We start from the raw sequence: 21,997 nt of genomic DNA, 5'->3' as shown, positions 1-21,997 counted from the left end.
TAGACATGGGAGTTTATCAAAATGTGGTTTGTTTTCAAATTATTTGTGGTTGTGTGTAATCTGAGGGAAATTTGTGTCTCTAATATGGTCATACATTTGGCAGGAGGTTAGGAAGTGCAGCTCCGATACCACATTTTGTGGGCAGTGTGCACATAGCCTGTCTTCTCTTGAGAGCCAGGTCTGCCTACGGTATTCAGGTATTCTGCCACTGTGTAATCTCTAGGGCCAGATAGCATTCTAGTTTGCTCAGTTTTTTTCTTCTTTCCAATGTGTCAAGTAATTATCTTTTTGTTTTCTCATGATTTGGTTGGGTCTAATAGTGTTGCTGTCCTGGGGCTCTGTGGGGTCTGTTTTGTGTTTGTGAACTGAGCCCCCCAGGACCAGCTTGCTTCGGGGACTCATCTCCAGGTTCATCTCTCTGTAGGTGATGACAATCAGCGGGTATTGGCCTAGTTCTGCTCTGCATGCATTATTTGGTGTTTTGCCTTGTACACAGAGGATATTTTTGCAGAATTCTGCATGCAGAGTCTCAATTTGGCGTTTGTCCCATTTTGTGAATTCTTGGTTGGTGAGCGGACCCCAGCCCTCACAACCATAAAGGGCGATGGTGCTCTCTCTGTGTTTGCTCTCTCATTTATTTCAATTTCAGTTGTCACTTCAAGATGGATATCATATCCGGATTATAATCCTTGCCTTTATGTAATTGTAATCGTCTCAGAGACCAAGGGTTGATACTCTCCCTAAACATCTAAAGGCACAGCCAGTCATTAATATTAAGTGTTTTGGCGGGGTTATTTCACCTCTGAAGTATTTAACTACTTATTGAAGCCGTGGGGGGAGAGAGACCATTGACAGAGACTATCCCATATGGTAGCCATCTGATTTGTGATTAGCATGTTTACGACGAGAGATGTGAGGTGCTTTCATGTTGCTTGTGGCCTTTAGCTGTGACTTCCTGACCTCACTGTAAACTCTGGAGTATGTTTGGATTGTCTGTATTGGTGCCTCACTGTCCTGTAGTGTGAGGACACTATAGATGTACTATAGGGTTTAGTGGAGCAGTAGACATATTGTCCTGTAGTGTGATGACACTATAGATGTACTATAGGGTTTAGTGGAGCAGTAGACATATTGTCCTGTAGTGTGAGGACACTATAGATGTACTATAGGGTTTAGTGGAGCAGTAGACATATTGTCCTGTAGTGTGATGACACTATAGATGTACTATAGGGTTTAGTGGAGCAGTAGACATATTGTCCTGTAGTGTGATGACACTATAGATGTACTATAGGGTTTAGTGGAGCAGTAGAGATATCATTGCTTTCTACAGTTAGCAGTTGGTCAGTAGCTCATCCACTGACTGACTGGATTGAATTTGGTCAAACTGTCATGGAGACACGCTACAGACAGAGATTGACCTCATACAGACGGAGCTGTGGGTCGATGGGGTTTTCCCTTTGATTAACAAGTAGCAACCACAGGGTTCCTTTCCCACCTTCACTAGAAAGCCATCTGTCTGATGAACACCAGTGTGTTTTTCAGTTTCTATGACTGCCATGTGGTTATTAATTTAAAGTTGAACATATACAGTCTGATGTTACGTGGTATTTGATGTGTGGGTCAAGGTGTGCTAAGATTTGAACTCCAGTTTGACATCTGTTGATCTGGTGTGTTGAAGTCTTCGCTAAGGTCAATGTGTGCTTCATTCTGTTAGAGCTTTGACCTTTTTGACTGTTCCTTGTTCTCAGGATCACCTTTTACTTCCCGCTACCAGCCACAACAAAGGAAGTAGGCCCAAGATGTCTGTGGTGTTGCCAGCCATGAATATTAATGGTAAGTCAACTCCACTACAGATTACTACAGATCTGTCACCATACACTGAACATTTAATGGCTTCTTCCCTCTGTGTCTCGCTCTCTTTTTTTCTTCCTGTCCTCTGGGTTTCTTCACACATTGATTGATGTATACAACTGGCCTTCTTTAGACTAGTTGAGTATCTGGAGCATCAGCATTACAGGCTCAAAATGGCCAGAAACAAAGACCTTTTCTTCTGAAACTCGTCAGTCTATTCTTGTTCTGAGAAATGAAGGCTATTCCATGAGAGAAATTGCCAAGAAACTGAAGCTCTCGTACAGCGCTGTGTACTACTCCCTTCACAGAACAGCACAAACTGGCTCTAACCAGAATAGAAAGAGGAGTGGGAGGCCCCGGTTTACAACTGAGCAAGAGGACAAGTACATTACAGTGTCTAGTTCGAGAAACAGACGCCTCACATGTCCTCAACTCGCAGCTTCATTAAATAGTACCTGCAAAACACCAGTCTCAACATCAACAGTGAAGAGGCAACTCCGGGATGCTGGCCTTCGAGGCAGAGTTGCAAAGAAAAAGACATATCTCAGACTGGCCAATAAAAATAAAAGATTAAGATGGGCAAAAGAACACAGACACTGGACAGAGGAACTCTGCCTAGAAGGGAAGGGACCAGTATGAAAAAGCACAAGAATTGATGCACTCACTACTGTAAGTGGCTCTGGATAAAATCATAATACCGGCTTTAAAGCTCTCAGATGAAGGCTGCCATTTTGGAGAGTTGGCACTGGTACTGTAAGACCTCAATCAGGCTGTTGATTGGCTAATTCAACAGTATGGTACTGTAAGACCTCAATCAGGCCATTTTTTTATTGGTCACATACACATGTTTAGCAGATATTATTGTGAGTGTAGCGAAATGCTTGTGCTTCTAAACTCAGCAAAAAAAGAAACGTCCCTTTTTCAGCACCCTGTCTTTCAAAGATAATTTGTAAAAATCCAAATAACTTCACAGATCTTCATTGTAAAGGGTTTAAACACTGTTTCCCATGCTTGTTCAATGAACCATACACAATTAATGAACATGCACCTGTGGAACGGTCGTTAAGACACTAACAGCTTACAGATGATAGGTAATTAAGGTCACAGTTATGAAAACTTAGGACACTAAAGAGGCCTTTCTACTGACTCTGAAAAACACCAAAAGAAAGATCCCCAGGGTCCCTGCTCATCTGTGTGAATGTGCCTTAGGCATGCTGCAAAGAGGCATGGGACAGCAGATGTGGCCAGGGAAATAAATTGCAATGTCCGTACTGTGAGACGCCTAAGACAGCGCTACAGGGAGACAGGACGGACAGCTGATCGTCCTCGCAGTGGCAGACCACGTGTAACACCTGCACAGGATCGGTACATCCGAACATCACACCTGCGGGACAGGTACAGGATGGCAACAACAACTGCCCGAGTTACACCAGGAACGCACAATCCCTCCATCAGTGCTCAGACTGTCCACAATAGGCTGAGAGAGGCTGGACTGAGGACTTGTAGGCCTGTTGTAAGGCAGGTCCTCACCAGACTTCACCGTCAACAACGTTCGCCTATGGGCACAAACCCACCGTCGCTTAACCAGACAAGACTGGCAAAAAGTGCTCTTCACTGACGAGTCGCGGTTTTGTCTCACCAGGGGTGATGGTCGAATTTGCGTTTATCGTCGAAGGAATGAGCATTACACCGAGGCCTGTACTCTGGAGCGGGATCGATTTGAAGGTGGAGGGTCCGTCATGGTCTGGGGCAGTGTGTTACAGCATCATCTGACTGAGCTTGTTGTCATTGCAGGCAATCTCAATGCTGTGCGTTAGAGGGAAGACATCCTCCTCCCTCATGTGGTACCCTTCCTGCAGGCTCATCCTGAGATGACCCTCCAGCATGTCAATGCCACCAGCCATACTGCTTGTTCTGTGTATGATTTACTGCAAGACAGGAATGTCAGTGTTCTGTCATGGCCAGCAAAGAGACGGATCTCAATCCCATTGAGCACGTCTGGGACCGGAGGGTGAGGGCTAGGTCCATTCCCCACAAATGTCCGGGAACTTGCAGGTGCCTTGGTGGAAGAGTGGGGTAACATCTCACAGCAAGAACTGGAAAATCTGGGGCAGTCCATGAGGATGAGATGCACCGCAGTACTTAATGCAGCTGGTGGCCACACCAGATACTCACTGTTACTTTTGATTTTGACCCCCCCTTTGTTCAGGGACACATTATTCAATTTCTGTTAGTCACATGTCTGTGGAACTTGTTCAGTTTATGTCTCAGTTGTTGAATCTTGTTATGTTTATACAAATATTTACACATGTTAAGTTTGCTAAAAATAAACGCAGTTGACAGTGAGAGGACGTTTCTTTTTTTGTTGTTGCTGAGTTTAGTTCCGACAGTGCAGCAGTATCTAACAAGTAATCTAACAATTCCACAACAACTACCTAATACACACAAATTTAAGTAAAGTAATCTCTAACTCAACAGTATGGTACTGTAAGACCTCAATCAGGCTGTTGATTGGCTAATTCAACAGGAAGGAAAAAGTGTGAGTAGATGCACAAGAGCCAATCACGATCAGACCACATGGCTGTATTGTCACATAGATCTGTACGTGTTACCCATTATGAAGTGTGTTTTGAGCTATCAGCTCATTTGAAGAGCAGTCATCCAAGTCGTTGTTCACTATGCTAGGGTGTAAGGATGTCTCAGAAACCAGTCATTTATTACACAAAAACCACACTGTTGCTTTGGGCACCACAGGATTCCATCAAATCAAATAACATTTATTTATAAAGCCCTTCTTACATCAGTTGATGTCACAAAGTGCAGTACAGAAACCCAGCCTAAAACCCCAAACAGCAAGCAATGCAGGTGTAGAAGCACGGTGGCTAGGAAAAACTCCCTAGAAAGGCCAGAACCTAGGAAGAAACCTAGAGAGGAACCAGGCTATGAGGGGGTGGCCAGTCCTCTTCTGGCTGTGACGGGTGGAGATTATAACAGAACATGGCCAAGATGTTCAAATATTCATAGATGACCAGCAGGGTCAAATAATAATAATCACAGTGGTTGTGGAGGGTGCAACAGGTCAGCACCTCAGGAGTAAAGCCGATTTTTCAGAGGATCTCTACCGCTCCTGCTGTCTCTAGAGTTCTCTAGAGTTCTGCTGATAAAGTTCTCTAGCTCATCCACAAGCAAACCTGTTCACCTCAAGACCTGCGTGATCGGTTGACATTTCTGTCTGAACTAGTTGTTTATTATATTTGTCATTCTCGTGTGGCCCAAAGTATTTTCTGTGCTGTCCTAACTGAACATCTGTTTGTGTTTTGGCCTTGATTTCCATGACAACATCGTGGTCTTGTTTTCTCTATGGTCCTTCTCTTGGCTGGCTGGACCACTGATACTGATTTAATGGGAGAACAAAGGCCATAGAGATGACCCGACTCCATGTTTGGCATCCATGGTAGGCTACGTACTGTACCTTATCTCTGCAGTACTGTCTGGAGTGGGTTAGTATCATTTCCCCCAGTACCACTCAACCCCCCCCCCCCAGTGAACAAGAGCATTAAACTGACTTGGAAGGGTTTCGTCGTGTTAAGAGATACTGAGGCAAAAGATGAGTGTGAATAATTAAATGAATGATTCTGTTGTTCTTGGCATTTCAACTGGCCTCGTTATTACAGAATGATTCTTGCTCTCTCTCTTCTTCACATTTTCTCTTTTTTTTGTTGCAAAATTGTGTTTATTGTCTTTCTCTCTCGATCTCTTGCTTTCCCTCTATTTATCCCTCTCCCTTCCTCCCTTCATTCTGGCTTTGGATGTAGCATCTAAATTGATTAGCGGTGAGCTATCCCAGGGAGGGAGTGAGTCAGTCAGTGGAACTTGATATTGTTACTCAGCAGGGAGGGAAGAGCACGGCATTATATTGGGAAAGACTCTCTCTCTCTGAGGCGTTGTAGAAGATGAATGAAGGCAAACATTGTTCTTGGTCCGTCTCGTCAGGGTGGAATGCTTATGGCCACACTGGTCACTTGGTTTACTGAAGTCACGTAAATAGTGAAATCCGATAGCTGTTTAAATGTCCTGAATCCCCAACAATGATTGTGGTTGTATTCAATGAGATTATACAGACTCTGTAAGATGTTAGTTTATTATACCACAAAAAAAAAACATGTCCCTTTGAATTACAGGAAGTGTGATAGATGCATGCATACCCACCTGCCAAATCAAAACTGTTTCTATGTACCGGTCTTATACCAGATGTACTTTGCTCACTTATTTCAAGGACTCTTAGTTGTTTGCACTTAAAAAAATTGAATCATGTAGTGTTTTGAGATAGAGAACATCTGCTAACATGGGTACTAATATCCCATTTCTCCATATTTGCTGTGTTACTCTGATCACATTCCTTAACTGAGAGACTGACCTACACAAGACCCCATTTCACCCTTTCCTGCCCAGTCTGGCATCAGTTGGCCTTGGCTGTCCTAACGCTTAACGTCTCATGTGACACGGATGACAGTGTCTGAGGAACATATTAGATCTATAATATTTGTTTTAAACTGTGTGTGTGTGTGTGTGTGTGTGTGTGTGTGTGTGTGTGTGTGATACTGAAGCTGGTGAATGTACATCTTTAGCTCTGACAGATTTGGAAAGTATTCAGAAAGTATTCCAATCTACACATAATACCCCATAAAGACAAAGCGAAAACTGTTTTTTAGAATTTTTTGCAAATCTATATAAAACTTTTTTTTTTTTTTTAATTAATAACAGAAATACCTTATTTACATAAGTATTCAGACCCTTTGTTTTGAGACTCGAAATTGAGCTCAGGTGCATCCTGTTTCCATTGATCATCCTTGAGATGTTTCTACAACTTGGAGTCCACCTGTGGTAAATTCAATTGATTGGACATGATTTGGAAAGGCACACACCTGTCTATAAGGTCCCACAGTTGGTAATGCATGTCAGAGCAAAAACCAAGCAATGAGTTCGAAGGAATTGTCGGTAGAGCTCCGAGACAGGATTGTGTCGAGGTCCCCAAGAACACAGTACTTTGTTGAAGCACCTTTGGCAGCAATTATAGCTTTGAGTCTTCTACAAGCTTGACACACCTGCATTCTTCTCTGCAGATCCTCTCAAGCTCTGTCAGGTTGGATGGGGAGCAAGAGATCCTTGATGAAAACCTGTTCCAGAGCATTCAGGACCTCAGACTGGGGTTGAAGCTTCACCTTCCAACTGGACATTGACCCTGCACAGCTATTTTCAGGTCTCTCCAGAGATGTTCGATCGGGTTCAAGTCCGGGCTCTGCATTGTCTTGGCTGTGTGCTTAGGGTCAATGTCCTGTTGGAAGGTGAACCTTCGCCCCAGTCTGAGGTCCTGAGCGCTCTGGAGCAGGTTTTCATCAAGGATCTCTCTCTGCTTTGCTCTGTAAATATTTCCCTCGATCCTGACTAGTCTCCCAGTCCCTGCCTCTGAAAAACATCCCCACAGCATGATGCTGCCACCACCATGCTTCACCGTAGGGATGGTGCCAGGTTTCCTCCAGACGTGACGCTTGGCATTCAGGCCAAAGAGTTCAATCTGGGTTTCATCAGACAAGAGAGATCATCTTGTTTCTCATGGTCTGAGAGTCTTTAGGGGCCTTTTGGCAAACTCCAAGTGAGCTGTCGTGCCTTTTACTAAGGAGTGTCATCCGTCTGGCCACTCTACCATAAAGGCCTGATTGGTGGAGTGCTGCAGAAATGGTTGTCCTTCTGGAAGGTTCTCCCTTCTCCGCAGAGAAACTCTGGATCTCTGTCAGAGTGACCATTGGGTTCTTGGTCACCTCCCTGACCAAGGCCCTTCTCCCCCCAATTGCTCGGTTTGGCCTTGCGGCCAGCTCTAGGAAGAGTCTTGGTGGTTCCAAACTTCTTCCATTTAAGAATGATGGAGGCCACGGTGTTCTTGGGGACCTTTAATGCTGCATCCATTTTTTTGGTATCCTTCCCCAGATCTGTGCATTGACACAATCCTGTCTTGGAGCTCTACGGACAATTCCTTCGACCTCATGGCTTGGTTTTTGCTCTGACGTGCACTGTCAACAGTGGGACCTTATATAGACAGGTGTGTGCCTTTCCAAATCATGTCCAATCAATTGAATTTACCACAGGTGGACTCTAATCAATTTGTAGAAACATCTAAAGGAGGATCGATGGAAACAGGATCTGAATACTTATATAAATAAAGTATTACATTTTTTTTTTTTGCCAACATTTGTAAAAACCTGTTCGCTTTGTCATGAGGTATTGTGCGTAGGTTGATGAGGATTTTTTTAAATGTAATCCTTTTTCGAGTAAGGCTGTAACAAAATATGGATATAGTAAAGGGGTCTGAATACTTTCCGAATGCATCTTTAGTTGGGCCAGACCCTTAAAATAGAAAAAACTGTCTCAATACCATTATTTCTCCATGGCGGAGGGAGGGAGGGTAATTATTTCCAGCTCTGTCTTGCTCTTGCTCCAGCTCTGTCTTGCCCCCCCCCCCACCAGTCACCAAATGGCTTTCATCTGGAGGGAGCGGATCGGTTTTGCTAATAGGGAACCATCGGTTGGTCTGTCCTGGACAATAACATGCCATTCGGGATTGGGACTTTGATGTAGTTTTTCCTAGCCTCTGTGCTTCTACACCTGCATTACTTGCTGTTTGGGGTTTTAGACTGGGTTTCTGTACAGCACTTTGTGACATCAGCTGATGTAAGAAGGGCTTTATAAATACATTTGATTGCTGTAGGTCATTGGCTATTTCTGAACAGTGGTATGTCTATGGTTAATTGATTCTGTAAAAGTTAGTTGACGTTCTATGATTTCCCAAATATTTCTGGCTGAAGGGTTGGCTCCTTAAATGGAGTGAAGGTCTCTCTCTCTCTCTCTCTCTCTGTTATGTTTAACGATCCCCTTCGTTTGAAAGGAGCTCAATCAATTGGAAGTGACGTGTTTAGAATAGAAGAATGTTTGGAAATGACTGATATAATTTTTTGATTACAGGTGTTTTTACTGTGGGCTATCGTCTCTCTCTCTCTCTCACACACGCGCGCACACACACACCCTGCGGCGTCTTTCCGATTTTGAGGATTCTAGGTTCACTGCACAGTGGCAGAGTGTAACAGGAGTTAAAGGTTAATAACCACAGTGCTGTCAGCAGTAGTTGTGTTCAAATGGTCCTACTCCTAACTCAACCAAACCACTGGGGACAGAAACCTAGCAGAGGAGCCCCCACCAGTTCTATAGACGTCACTCTATATCAGACCAGTTCTATAGACGTCTCTCTATATCAGACCAGTTCTATAGACGTCTCTCTCTATAACAGACCAGTTCTATAGACGTCTCTCTCTATAACAGACCAGTTCTATAGACGTCTCTCTCTATATCAGACCAGTTCTATAGACGTCTCTCTATATCAGACCAGTTCTATAGACGTCTCTCTATATCAGACCAGTTCTATAGACGTCTCTCTATATCAGACCAGTTCTATAGACGTCTCTCTATATCAGACCAGTTATTAGCCAGACATTAGAGATGTGAAAAATGTAAAACATCAACATGTCTTCATGTTTAAACTGCTATTTTTTTTATATAGTTTAAACGACAGGGGAAAAAAATAATTAAAATGCTTGTGAATTCATAATGCAGATATGGTCCTGCGTATGACCGCTAGGTGGCAGTACAGTTTCTTTTTTTCTTCTTTTTTTAACCTTTATTTAACTAGGCAAGTCAGTTAAGAACAAATTCTTATCTTCAATGACGGCCTAGGAACAGTGGGTTAACTGCCTTGTTCAGGGGCAGAAAGACCAGATTTGTACCTTGTCAGCTCGGGAATTCGATCTTGCAACCTTTCGGTTACTAGTCCAACGCTCTAACCACTAGGCTACGCTGCCGTCCATCTACCGCAGTCCTGGCTACCAGACGACGCTCACCTTACTGCTGTCCCCTACCCACTCGGCAACAATGGTAGTTAATGCCGTTTCAGGTTCTCTGCTGTGTTTCCTCTCCTCCATGTTCTCAGTGGTCAGTACATGGGAGGGACTTCATGTCCAACTTCTCATCAATGTGATGACTCGTTGCGGTGATGTATGACAGCGTGTTCATAGACGTCCAGCTATCTGTTTACGCCACCTATGGGGTGTTTGAGAGCTCGTGCTTTGTACTTTGTAGGGTTGAATACCGGGAACCGGGATACTAAGATTTCCCGCCCAAACCTAACTCCCTTTTCCTGTGATAACTGCGAGAAACCGGTAAATTCTAATAAACTCAGCAACAAAAAAAAAAAAGAAATGTCCTCTCACTGTCAACTGCGTTTATTTTCAGCAAACTTAACGTGTAAATATTTGTATGAACATAACAAGATTCAAAAACTGAACAAGTTCCACAGACATGTGACTAACAGAAATGGAATAATGTGTCCCTGAGTAAGGGGGGTTCAAAATCAAAAGTAACAGTCAGTATCTGGTGTGGCCACCAGCTGCCTTAAGTACTGCAGTGCATCTCATCCTCATGGACTGCACCAGATTTGCCAGTTCTTGCTGTGAGATTACACCACTCTTCCACCAAGGCACCTGCAAGTTCCCGGACATTTCTGGGAGGAATGGCCCTAGCCCTCACCCTCCGATCCAACAGGTCCCAGACGTGCTCAATGGGATTGAGATCCAGGCTCTTCGCTGGCCATGGCAGAACACTGACATTCCTGTTTTGCTGGAAGTGACGCACAGAACGAGCAGTATGGCTGGTGGCATTGACATGCTGGAGGGTAATGTCAGGATGAGCCTGCAGGAAGGGTACCACATGAGGGAGGAGGATGTCTTCCCTGTAACGCACAGCATTGAGATTGCCTGCAATGACAACAAGCTCAGTCCGATGATGCTGTAACACACTGCCCCAGACCATGATGGACCCTCCACCTCCAAAATCGATCCCGCTCCAGAGTACAGGCCTCGGTGTAACGCTCATTCCTTCGACGACAAAACGCGAATCCTACCATCACCCCTGGTGAGACACAATCTCGTCAGTGAAGAGCACTTTTTACCAGTCCTGTCTGGTCCAGCCACGGTGGATTTGTGCCCATAGGCAACATTGTTGCCGGTGATGCCTACAAGCCCTCAGTCCAGCCTCTCTCAGCCTATTGCTACCAATCCAGAAATTGGCACCAATTTGGTAGCTAGGTTGGCTGGATTGGTAGCTAGGTTGGCTGGACGGTTGGCTGGATTGGTGGCTGGACGGTTGGCTGGATTGGTAGCTAAATTGGCTGGATTGGTAGCTAAATTGGCTGGATTGGTAGCAAGGTTGGCTGGATTGGTAGCAAGGTTGGCTGGATTGGTAGCAAGGTTGGCTGGATTGGTTGCTAGGTTGGCTGGATTGGTAGCACGGTTGGCTGGCTGGATTGGTAACTAAATTGGCTGGATTGGTAACACGGTTGGCTGGATTGTTAGCACGGTTGGCTGGATTGGTAGCACGGTTGGCTGGATTGGTAGCTCGGTTGGCTGGCTGGATTGGTAACTAAATTGGCTGGATTGGTAGCTAGGTTGGCTAGATTGGTAGCTAGGTTGGTAGCTCAGTTGGCTGGACAGTTGGCTGGATTGGTAGCTAGGTTGGCTGGATTGGTAGCTAGGTTGGCTGGATTGGTAGCTAGGTTGGCTGGATTGGTAGCTAGGTTGGCTGGATTGGTAGCTAGGTTGGCTGGATTGGTAGCTAGGTTGGCTGGATTGGTAGCTAGGTTGGCTGGATTGGTAGCTAGGTTGGCTGGATTGGTAGCTAGGTTGGCTGGATTGGTAGCTAGGTTGACTGGATTGGTAACTCGGTTGACTGGATTGGTAACTCGGTTGACTGGATTGGTAGCTCGGTTGGCTGGATTGGTAACACGGTTGGCTGGATTGGTAACACGGTTGGCTGGATTGGTAGCTCGGTTGGCTGGATTGGTAACACGGTTGGCTGGATTGGTAACACGGTTGGCTGGATTGGTAACACGGTTGGTTGGATTGGTAACACGGTTGACTGGATTGGTAACACGGTTGGCTGGATTGGTAACACGGTTGGCTGGATTGGTAGCTAGGTTGTTAGAAGCATTTTAAATGGCCCACTGTCTTATTAGAAAATAATTTGTTTTTGTTGACTGAAATTGCCTCTAACAATTCCATTATTAAATTTGCTGACGAATTGCTTAGTTTTGGATGCCAGAAAAAAGCCAATTCCAAACTGTGCCCAGTGCCCACTCTTATCTCCATAATCTTTATGTCAAGCTGGCTGACCACTGAATCACAAATGCCCTCTTGAGTTTCCACTAATGTTGTTTTGTCAGACCCAGAGGCTTAATCAAAACAAAGGGGGGTGACGCACACACAGCAGACTATCCTGCCAGACTGCCACTGACGGTCCGTGTGGGAAGGAAGGAGCTTTCTGGAAGGTGTCCAGGTGGCACTAGTAAAAGGGGAAAGGAGAGACCTGACACGCACACATACACACACAGACCTGGGGTCTTTTGGTAGGTACCTCAAAGTCATGCTGTTTGAAGTTGGCCCCTCCGTGTGTGTGTGTGTGTGTGTGTGTGTGTGTGTGTGTGTGTGTGTGTGTGTGTGTGTGTGTGTGTGTGTGTGTGTGTGTGTGTGTGTGTGTGTGTGTGTGTGTGTGTGTGTGTGTGTGTGTGTGTGTGTGTGTGTGTGTGTGTGTGTGTGTCCTGGCTGTCTCAGTGTTTTGGCCACTCAGTCAGCGGGCTAAGGAGAGGTGGGACGTTTGGTCATTTTTAGAAATGTTTGCCAACAGTGTGCAGAAACCCAGTTTTAAGAATAGCTTATAGTTCATGATGTTTCTCTAGCCCACACATGCTGTAATGCCATCGGTGTTGGGTTTCTCATGGCCTAGCCTCTCATACCCCCATTTGAAACAAATTTAGCTGGCTGTACAGAACCCTCTCTCAAAGGTGACTTTCTGCATTGCCTGTTAAACTACTGTACCCCCCCATGCAGCTGGAGATAGAGACATCATATAGAGACCCCCCCCCCCTCTCACCACAGACCCACCACTACCAGTCCTATAGACATCATATAGAGACCCCCCCTCTCACCACAGAGCCACCACTACCAGTCCTATAGACATCATATAGAGACCCACCACTACCAGTCCTATAGACATCATATAGAGACCCCCCCCTCTCACCACAGACCCACCACTACCAGTCCTATAGACATCATATAGAGACCCCCCCCTCTCACCACAGACCCACCACTACCAGTCCTATAGACATCATATAGAGACCCCCCCCTCTCACCACAGACCCACCACTACCAGTCCTATAGACATCATATAGAGACCCACCACTACCAGTCCTATAGACATCATATAGAGACCCCCCACTACCAGTCCTATAGACATCATATAGAGACCCCCCACTACCAGTCCTATAGACATCATATAGAGACCCACCACTACCAGTCCTATAGACATCATATAGAGACCCACCACTACCAGTCCTATAGACAAAGCCATAGTAAGAGCGATGAAGTGTCAGTGGTTTGGTGATGTAAACCTGACCCGCTTGCAGGGATCCATTCAAACATACTCTCCATGCTCCATCTTCCTCTCTCCCCCTCTACCTCTCTCCCCCTCTACCTCTCTCCCCATCTTCCTCTCTCTCCCCATCTTCCTCTCTCTCCCCATCTTCCTCTCTCTCTTCCTCTTTCTCCTCTCTTCCTCTCTCCTCTCTTCCCCTCTCTCCTCTCTTCCTCTCTCTCCCCCTCTTCCTCTCTCTCCCCCTCTTCCTCTCTCTCCCCCTCTTCCTCTCTCTCCCCCTCTTCCTCTCTTCCTCTCCCTCTCTCTCCCATCTTCCCCTCTCCCTCTCTCTCCCATCTTCCCCTCTCCCTCTTCCTCTCTCTCTCCCCTTCTTCCTCTCTCTCTCCCCCTCTTCCTCTCTCTCCTCTCTTTGTCTTTCTCTCTCCCTCTCTCTCTCACACCAGGGGGCTTTTCTTCTTTATGTTCTTTCTCTCTCTGGTTTGCATGTCTGTCTTTGTTTAGAGCTGTTGTGTTTCTCTACAGGAGAGAGTGCCAGTGGGTGACTCACCTCTCTCCTCTGTTTACCTCTCCTTCATCCCTCTCTCTGGCTCTTAACCCCTAACTAACTGCCCACTCCACTCTACTACTATGATAGTGGCATCTACTCCCTCTCTCTCTCTGTCATAGGGAGGGGGAGGAGGGAAGGTATAGCCAGGCTCAGCTGGGCTTCGACTGAGGAATGTTGTTGTTTTTCTAATGCACTGATTCTCCCTGTCTCGTTAACAGATCGTGTGATCAAGGACAAGGAGTTTGAGGTGATGATGCAGATTGACTGTGAGGTCACAGACACCAGGATCCTCCACATCAAGTCCTCCAGTATCCCACCATTCCTGCGTGTCAACCGCACCGACACGCTGTACCCTGCTTCACCTGCGGACGGCAAGGCCACGCCTCCTGTCCAGGTGCTCATGGGTTCCGCGTAACCTCTGTCAACCAATCGAATTGACGCACAAACCCGTAACTCCCACCAACCAATTTAACAGTGGAATTGAAAACATGGAACAACTACAAACGTCTGTTCTGCTCCACCAGTTTAACAGATGGAACAACTACAAACGTCTGTTCTGCTCCACCGGTTTAACAGATGGAACAACTACAAACGTCTGTTCTGCTCCACCAGTTTAACAGATGGAACAACTACAAACGTCTGTTCTGCTCCACCGGTTTAACAGATGGAACAACTACAAACGTCTGTTCTGCTCCACCAGTTTATCAGATGGAACAACTACAGGCCACATGTTTCTATTTACCTTCCATTCTTTTTTTAATTTTCTACAGATCTGAGAGAATTTTTAAACGATTATATACTCAAATGTATTTGACTGAACTTTGGTATCAGGTTTTCTCCCTTATCCTTGATTTGGATTATGCAATACCAAGCTAGCTCAAATGGTCAGTGTCACTTAGCCATTTTCTTTTCAGCTCTGATATCCGTCATGGTTGTTGAAGGTCAAAGACCAGGACCAGGCTCTGTGTGTGTCTAGACTGGCCAGGACTGACCAGAACCAGGCTCTGTGTGTGTCTAGACTGACCAGGACTGACCAGGACCAGGCTCTGTGTGTGTCTGGACTGACCAGGACCAGGCTCTGTGTGTGTCTGGACTGACCAGGACCAGACTCTGTGTGTGTCTGGACTGACCAGGACCAGGCTCTGTGTGTGTCTGGACTGACCAGGACCAGGCTCTGTGTGTGTCTGGACTGACCAGGACCAGGCTCTGTGTGTGTCTGGACTGACCAGGACCAGGCTCTGTGTGTGTCTGGACTGACCAGGACCAGGCTCTGTGTGTGTCTGGACTGACCAGGACCAGGCTCTGTGTGTGTCTGGACTGACCAGGACCAGGCTCTGTGTGTGTCTGGACTGACCAGGACCAGGCTCTGTGTGTGTCTGGACTGACCAGGACCAGGCTCTGTGTGTGTCTGGACTGACCAGGACCAGGCTCTGTGTGTGTCTGGACTGACCAGGACTGACCAGGCTCTGTGTGTGTCTGGACTGACCAGGACTGACCAGGCTCTGTGTGTGTCTGGACTGATTGACTGTGGCCCTACACTCCTCTTACCAGGGTAATTGCTGAGCAACAGCAGGGGGCCGAGCATTGAACCCTGAGTCACCCCAACATAACACACATACTTTCACCCCATGGCTGCCATGTTGGTCTCTCCCTTTCTCTCTCTCTCTCTCTTTCTCTTCTTCAGTCTCCATCCCTCACATCTCTTTTGTTTTCTTGAGGCTTTATATAGAAGTATTTCATGCTGATTCAAGCTTTTATCACCCTCATCTGTGATACCATTGAAATGATTACAGCAATAGTGGCATACACTCAGGAAGTAATTTCAACGTGTTAAAGCTAAAGCAGTCCAACCACTAAACATATGAAATGTCTTGATATGGGTCACCGTTGTTTCTCTGTTTAGGTTTTGTTTTCAATATAGTGCAGCTACGATGAAGAATTCCTATTGGATGTTTTCTTTTTTACTTCTGTTTGCACTGTGCTAATATACTTTGGGTGTTATCCTCTACAGAAAATGTTATTTGTTGAAGTGCTATCCTCTGTTTTGAATTGAGGCCACATCTCCTAATGAAATGTTGTCATACCTATGAAAGTATATACTATACATACAGTATATTTCATTGATGTGAAAAGTTATTATTCCCCAAATATATTCAGTTTGGGGATAAATCATATTGTATAGTGTGACTATGTCATTGTAGACGTTTAGTTAGAGGTTTCATTTGGATTGAGTGGGTAGTGGAGAGAGTGGGTAGTAGTGCGGGTAGTGGATAGAGTGGGTAGTGGATAGTAGTGTAGGTAGTAGTGGATAGTAGTGTGGGCAGTGGAGAGAGTGGGTAGCAGTGGAGAGAGTGGGTAGTAGTGGAGAGATTAATAGTAGTGTCGGTAGTAGTGGAGAGATTAATAGTAGTGTGGGTAGTAGTGGAGAGATTAATAGTAGTGTGGGTAGTAGTGGAGAGAGTGGGTAGTAGTGTGGTTAGTGGAGAGAGTGGGTAGTAGTGGAGAGAGTGGGTAGTGGAGGAAGTGGATAGTAGTGTGGGTAGTGGAGAGAGTGGGTAGTAGAGAGAGAGTGGGTAGTAGAGAGAGAGTGGGTAGTGGAGGAAGTGGATAGTAGTGTGGGTAGTGGAGAGAGTGGGTAGTAGAGAGAGAGTGGGTAGTAGAGAGAGAGTGGGTAGTATGGTGTTGGCTATTTGAAGGTCATTGTTTTTTTTAGATAAGCCCCCAGGACTTTTAATTTCCTTGGACAAATAGAAAACACACTTACACATTGAAAGGACTGTTAGCAGCTGAAATATCAGATATGAGATGAGAAATGATCTCGATGAAATATCACTGTGTCAGTCTTAACGCTCGTCTTTGAAAAATCCAACCGTTTAAAAAAAAAATCATTTAGATTCAACAGGTTGGCAAGGAGCAGCAGCGTTTGGCAGACCTAATCCTAGAGGGTAGAGGAGTTCATGTCAGTTGTCATAGTGACCCGAGATGTCAACCCTAACCCGTCTGTCCACTTGGTCTGATTGCACTTTTATTGAAGTGCACTTTAACAAAAATTAACCTTTTCTGTTGACAGAGGATCCCTATGCTCAGAATATGGATGCACGTATGACTGTAAGTCGTTTGGATAAAAGCGTCAGCCAAATGGTATATATTATGTGTATTATAATATTTAGCTTACTGAAAAGAGCGTTTTTAAAGAAATAAGAATTAGTTGCCACGGGAACGCTTTGTGACATGATGGGGCATAATACTTTTTGTTTTAAACATTAAATAGTTTTGCACCATTGCTAGGCAACCTGCTTGTCTCAAAAGTCTAGATCTTGATTCACTCACTTGATTCACTCACTTCCCAACTGCATTTGATAATGTTAAAATAGTTTTTATTTGTAATACTATTGTGATTTGTTCAGTTTGGTGTATCCATGCTCGCTGTTCTCTGGCTGGGAGTCCTGATTATATTATCCTTTGTACGATTGCTGGTTCATTTCAAAAAGCAGTAGGATGATTTTTCTCCCCCAAATATTGTTGTTTATAAGCATTGTGTTTGAACGAGTGTTCTGATTAGCGCAACAGCAATTCAACCTTTAAATGTGACCCTCTATCCACTCATGTCTGTGTGTGTATGACACCAGCAGTTATAGTGTGCATTTATTTGCTTGAAAAACATGTTTTATTCAGAGTAATGTCATTTTGACTATGTACCCATGATTATTCAGGGAGCTGAGAGGAAAATTATGACAGTTTCCACCTGATGAGGATTTTTGTATAATATTGCTAAATGCAAGTAAATAAAACACTGGATGGAACTTTGGATGTGTGTGTGTTGTCATGGTGAGAATCACAATGGGTCAGATCAGCTTGGCAATCGCTGACAATAACCAGACCTTCTCTCACCCGCAGAGGGGATGAGGGAACTGGTGTGGGGGTTTTGACACCTCCACACCCGGTTGTAAATTAAGCAGGAGAGGACTCTCTCTTTCTACCCTCCAGTATTGGCTAAAGGAATGTATTTTGTCTCCAGAGACTTTTTGCCCGCCCAAAACTCTTAACGTTCAAAAAGTGAATACCGGAAACAATATTTCTAACATAATAATGTGGGGAACTATGGAAAACAAATGTAATATTGGTTTTCATTTTGTGATGTCATTAAAAACTGTATAACGGAAATATTGTAACTTGAAAAGTATATCCTCTTTATCTGTCAAGTTTTCATCCAATATGTTGTAAATATAATAAGAAGGATTAAAGTATTTTTGTTAAGATAGGAATGTGATTTTAGTTTTCTAATAAGATAATTGTTTTTGATAATACTTTGCACAGTAACTAGCCACGCCCCGAGTGAGGTCAGAGAGCTTGTCAGCATGACGGAATGCCCTTTTGACCAAGAGTGCATAAAAGCTTGGAAGAGAAATCAACCTGTAGACCAGGAAACATGAGGCGTTCGCTACATGTTTGTAATGGTTGAAACTTTTAACCTCAACACGAGGTGAAGAAATAAACGCACCTTCCCCTGAATAATCAACACGAGGAGTATGAGGTGACAAACTCCCCTCTCTGACAATCACTGGTACAGCTGATTAGCTGTCATGAGTCAAATATCTCAAACTCTTAACCATCAGATCCTACTACGAGTCTCAAATCACTGTACGCTACTCTCATCACCCCACTGGAACCATCGGCACGGCTGGCTTATCTTCAAATTAGCAACTTCAGGAGCGAATGGAAGAGTGAACTCTGTAGTTCTGTTCAGGACTACACGACGGACAAGGGCACCCACACGTAAATACTTAAATGATTTCTTATTCCAAACGTGCGCCGGTTTGTGTGCAAACTATATGATTGTGAGAATAGTTATAGAATGTCTCTACGATAAGTCTCTCTTTCTCGCTCTCTTTCTCTCGCTCTTTTTCTCTTTCTCTGGGGAAAAAATGCCATATTGTGTCAGTCCGCTAGGGACCTTTGTCTCATGTAGTAAGTGTGTGTATTCTGTGTTATTATTTGGTTAGCTAGTAAATAAATAATTAAACCAATTGGTGTAGTACTGAATAATGAGCAAGGCTGGGGGTTTTCTCAGATCCAATAAGGTTACGACTGTTCAGAATGATGATATTACTCATTACCTCCTTATCATTCTGACCAGTCATCTGATTAATCATTACCTCATCATTCTGACCAGTCATCTGATTAATCATTACCTGCTTATCATTCTGACCAGTCATCTGATTAATCATTACCTCTTATCATAAGATGACTGTTCAGAATGATGATATAAGAGGTCATGATTAGTCAGATGACTGTTTATTGATGAAATGGATATACACCTTTATAGAGTTTAATTCAGGAGATTGTAACTCTTTAAACAACCTTTTCCGTGGTGCCCCAAATCTAAATGAGTTAATTGTTACATGATTCATTTAATCAGGTAACAATTAAACATAGTGGATGAAATAAGTCATCAGATCAATGAATGTAAAGTCACGACATCTATTTACTTTTCAAGTCACTCCAGAAATGTAATTTCTGAGAAATAAGGGTTTAAAATGGGTTATCTTTAGGTTGACCTCTGTGTGTTACAGTAACTCCATGGATTTAAATCAGAGACCAGGAAGATTACAGTGAAATGCTCCTTCCTTCTGCACTTTGTAGACTTGTGGGTCTCGAGTCTTGTCTGGTGTGTTTCTGTTTTTAGCTGGTCGTTTTCCATCCTGACAGTTCAGATTAGATTGCTGCTTACATGAGCTAATTATGGCCACTTGGACTTCAACTATACATTAAAACCTACAATGGAGACATTTTTTGTTGTGTAGTTTCACTTCTTTATTGCAGTCTCTACAAACAGTACAATCTGATAGTCTTGTGGAATGCACTTGTTCTTTTCCTAAGGGAAACTGCTATGTAAAGTATATGTACAGAGATTCAAAGGTACTGAAGATATACAATGAGTGGACATAACATTAAGAACACCTGCTCTTTACTTGACATGGACTGACCAGGTGAAAGCTATGATCCTTTATTGATGTCACCTGTTAAATCCAATTCAATCAGTGTCGATGAGAGGTTAAAAAAAAGAAAACATTTTAAAGTCCTGAGAGAATTGAGACACGGATTGTGTATGTGTGCCATTCAGAGGGTGAATGGGCAAGACAAAATATTGAAATGCCTTTGGACGGGGTATGGTAGTAGGTGCCAGGCACACCAGTTTGAGTGTGTCAAGAACTGCAACGCTGCTGGGTTTTTCACGCTCAACAGTTTCCCGTGTGTATCAAGAATGGTCCACCACCCAAAGGACATCCAGCCAACTTGACACAATTATGGGAAGCATTGGAGTCAACATGGGCCAGCATCCTTGTGGAATGCTTTCAACACCTTGTAGAGTCCCTGCCTGAGGAATTAAGGCTGTTCTGAGGGCAAAAGGGGTGATGCAACTCAAGATTAGGAAGGTGTTCTTAATGTTTTGTACACTCAGTGCCTTCAAAAAGTTTTCACACACTGACTTTTTCCACTTTTTTTTTTTTTTTAGATTTTTACAAATGTATTAAAAATTAAAAGCTGTAATGTCAATAAGTATTTCGGGCCTTTGTTATGGCAAGCCTATATAAGTTTAGGAGTAAACATTTGCTTAACAAATCGCTCTGTGTACAATAATCTTTGAATGACTACCTCATCTCTGTAGCCCACACATACAATTATCTGTAAGGTCCCTCAGTCCAGCAGCAATTCAACCACAAAGACCAGGGAGGTTTTCCAATTCCTCGCAAAGAAGGGCACCTGTTAGTAGATGCATAAAACAATTAAAAGCAGACATTGAATATCCTTTTGAGCATGGTGAAGTTATTAATTACACTTTGGATGTTGTATCAATACACCCAGTCACTACAAAGATACAGCTTCCTTCCTAACTCAGTTGCCGGAGAGGAAGAAAACCGCTCAGGGATTTCACCATGAGGCCAATGGTGACTTTACAACAGTTATAGAGATTAATGGCTGTGGTAGGAGAACTGAGGATGGAACAACATTGTACTTACTCCACAATACTAACCAAACTGACAGTGAAAAGAAGGAAGTCTGTACAGAATAAAAATATTCCAAAACATGCATCTTGTTTGCGACAAAGCACTAGAGTAATATTGCAAAGAATTGGTAAAGCAATTAACTTTTTGTCCTGAATATAGAGTATGTTTGGGCCAAATCCAACTCATTATGGAGTACCACCCTCCATATTTTCAAGCATAGTGGTGGCTGCATCATGTTATGGGTATGCTTGTAATCGTTAAGGACTGGGGAGTTTTCCAGGATAAAAAATAAACTGTATGGAGCTAAGCACAGGCAAAATCCTAGAGGAAAACCTGGTTCAGTCCACCAGACACTAGGAAGATTAATTCATCTTTCAGCAGGACAATAACCTAAAACGCAAGGTCAGATCTACACTGGAGTTACTAATCAAGAAATCAATGAATGTTCCTTGACTGCCAAGTTATAGTTTTGACTAAAAACATCTTGAAAATCTTTGGCAAGACCTGAAAATGGTTGTCTAGCAATAATCAACAACCAATTTGACAGATCTTGAAGAATTTTGAAAATAATAAATGGGCAAATGTTGCACAATCCAGGTGCTTCTACAAAGTATTTGTCACGGATCCCCCCGGTATTGCTGCTCATTCTGTTTACCAGTCCTGGAGGTCTACGTCGTCGGCTTTCTAGGCATCACTGAACGGGATTCATTACCACCAACCCCGGACTGTCTTGTCTGATTACACACACCTGGTTCCCATTTCCCCTGATTAGTATGTTATATATGTTCCCTCTGTCTTTGTCGGTCATTGTTCCCATGTCTGTTGGTGGTGTGAGTGCTATACGTGCTATATGTATTGTGTATATTGTACCGTGTCATTCTACGAGGTTTACCCTCGCTCTTTTGTTTGGGTACAGCCCAGTGTTTTTGTATACGTGTTTGTTTTGGGTGTATTTTAAAACCCCTATTGGGTATTCCTGCACCTGTCTCCAAATCCTTTATACCAGCGTGACAGTACTGACTCAACAGTGTGAATACTTATGTAAATTAGATATTTCTGT

General features: G+C 44.0%; 1 protein-coding gene across 2 annotated transcripts in view; it reads left to right on the top strand.

Moving 5' to 3' along the window:
• Positions 1-17,735, top strand: part of atf6 (activating transcription factor 6) — a 122,604-nt gene extending 104,869 nt beyond the window's left edge. For both annotated transcript variants that reach the window (XM_014123469.3, XM_014123468.3), the window contains exons 15-16: positions 1,749-1,833; positions 14,146-17,735. In XM_014123469.3, coding sequence (XP_013978944.1) covers positions 1,749-1,833; positions 14,146-14,342 — 282 coding nt within the window. In that variant the 3' untranslated portion in view covers positions 14,343-17,735. The remainder of the gene's footprint in view (positions 1-1,748; positions 1,834-14,145) is intronic.
• Positions 17,736-21,997: the final 4,262 nt, after the last annotated feature.

Source organism: Salmo salar, chromosome 10, assembly GCF_965601325.2.
Source record: "Salmo salar chromosome 10, fSalSal1, whole genome shotgun sequence".
In the NCBI taxonomy this organism is placed as follows: domain Eukaryota; kingdom Metazoa; phylum Chordata; class Actinopteri; order Salmoniformes; family Salmonidae; genus Salmo; species Salmo salar.
The sequence above is the reverse complement of the archived record's forward strand: the minus strand, read 5'-3'. Positions and strand labels throughout refer to the sequence as shown.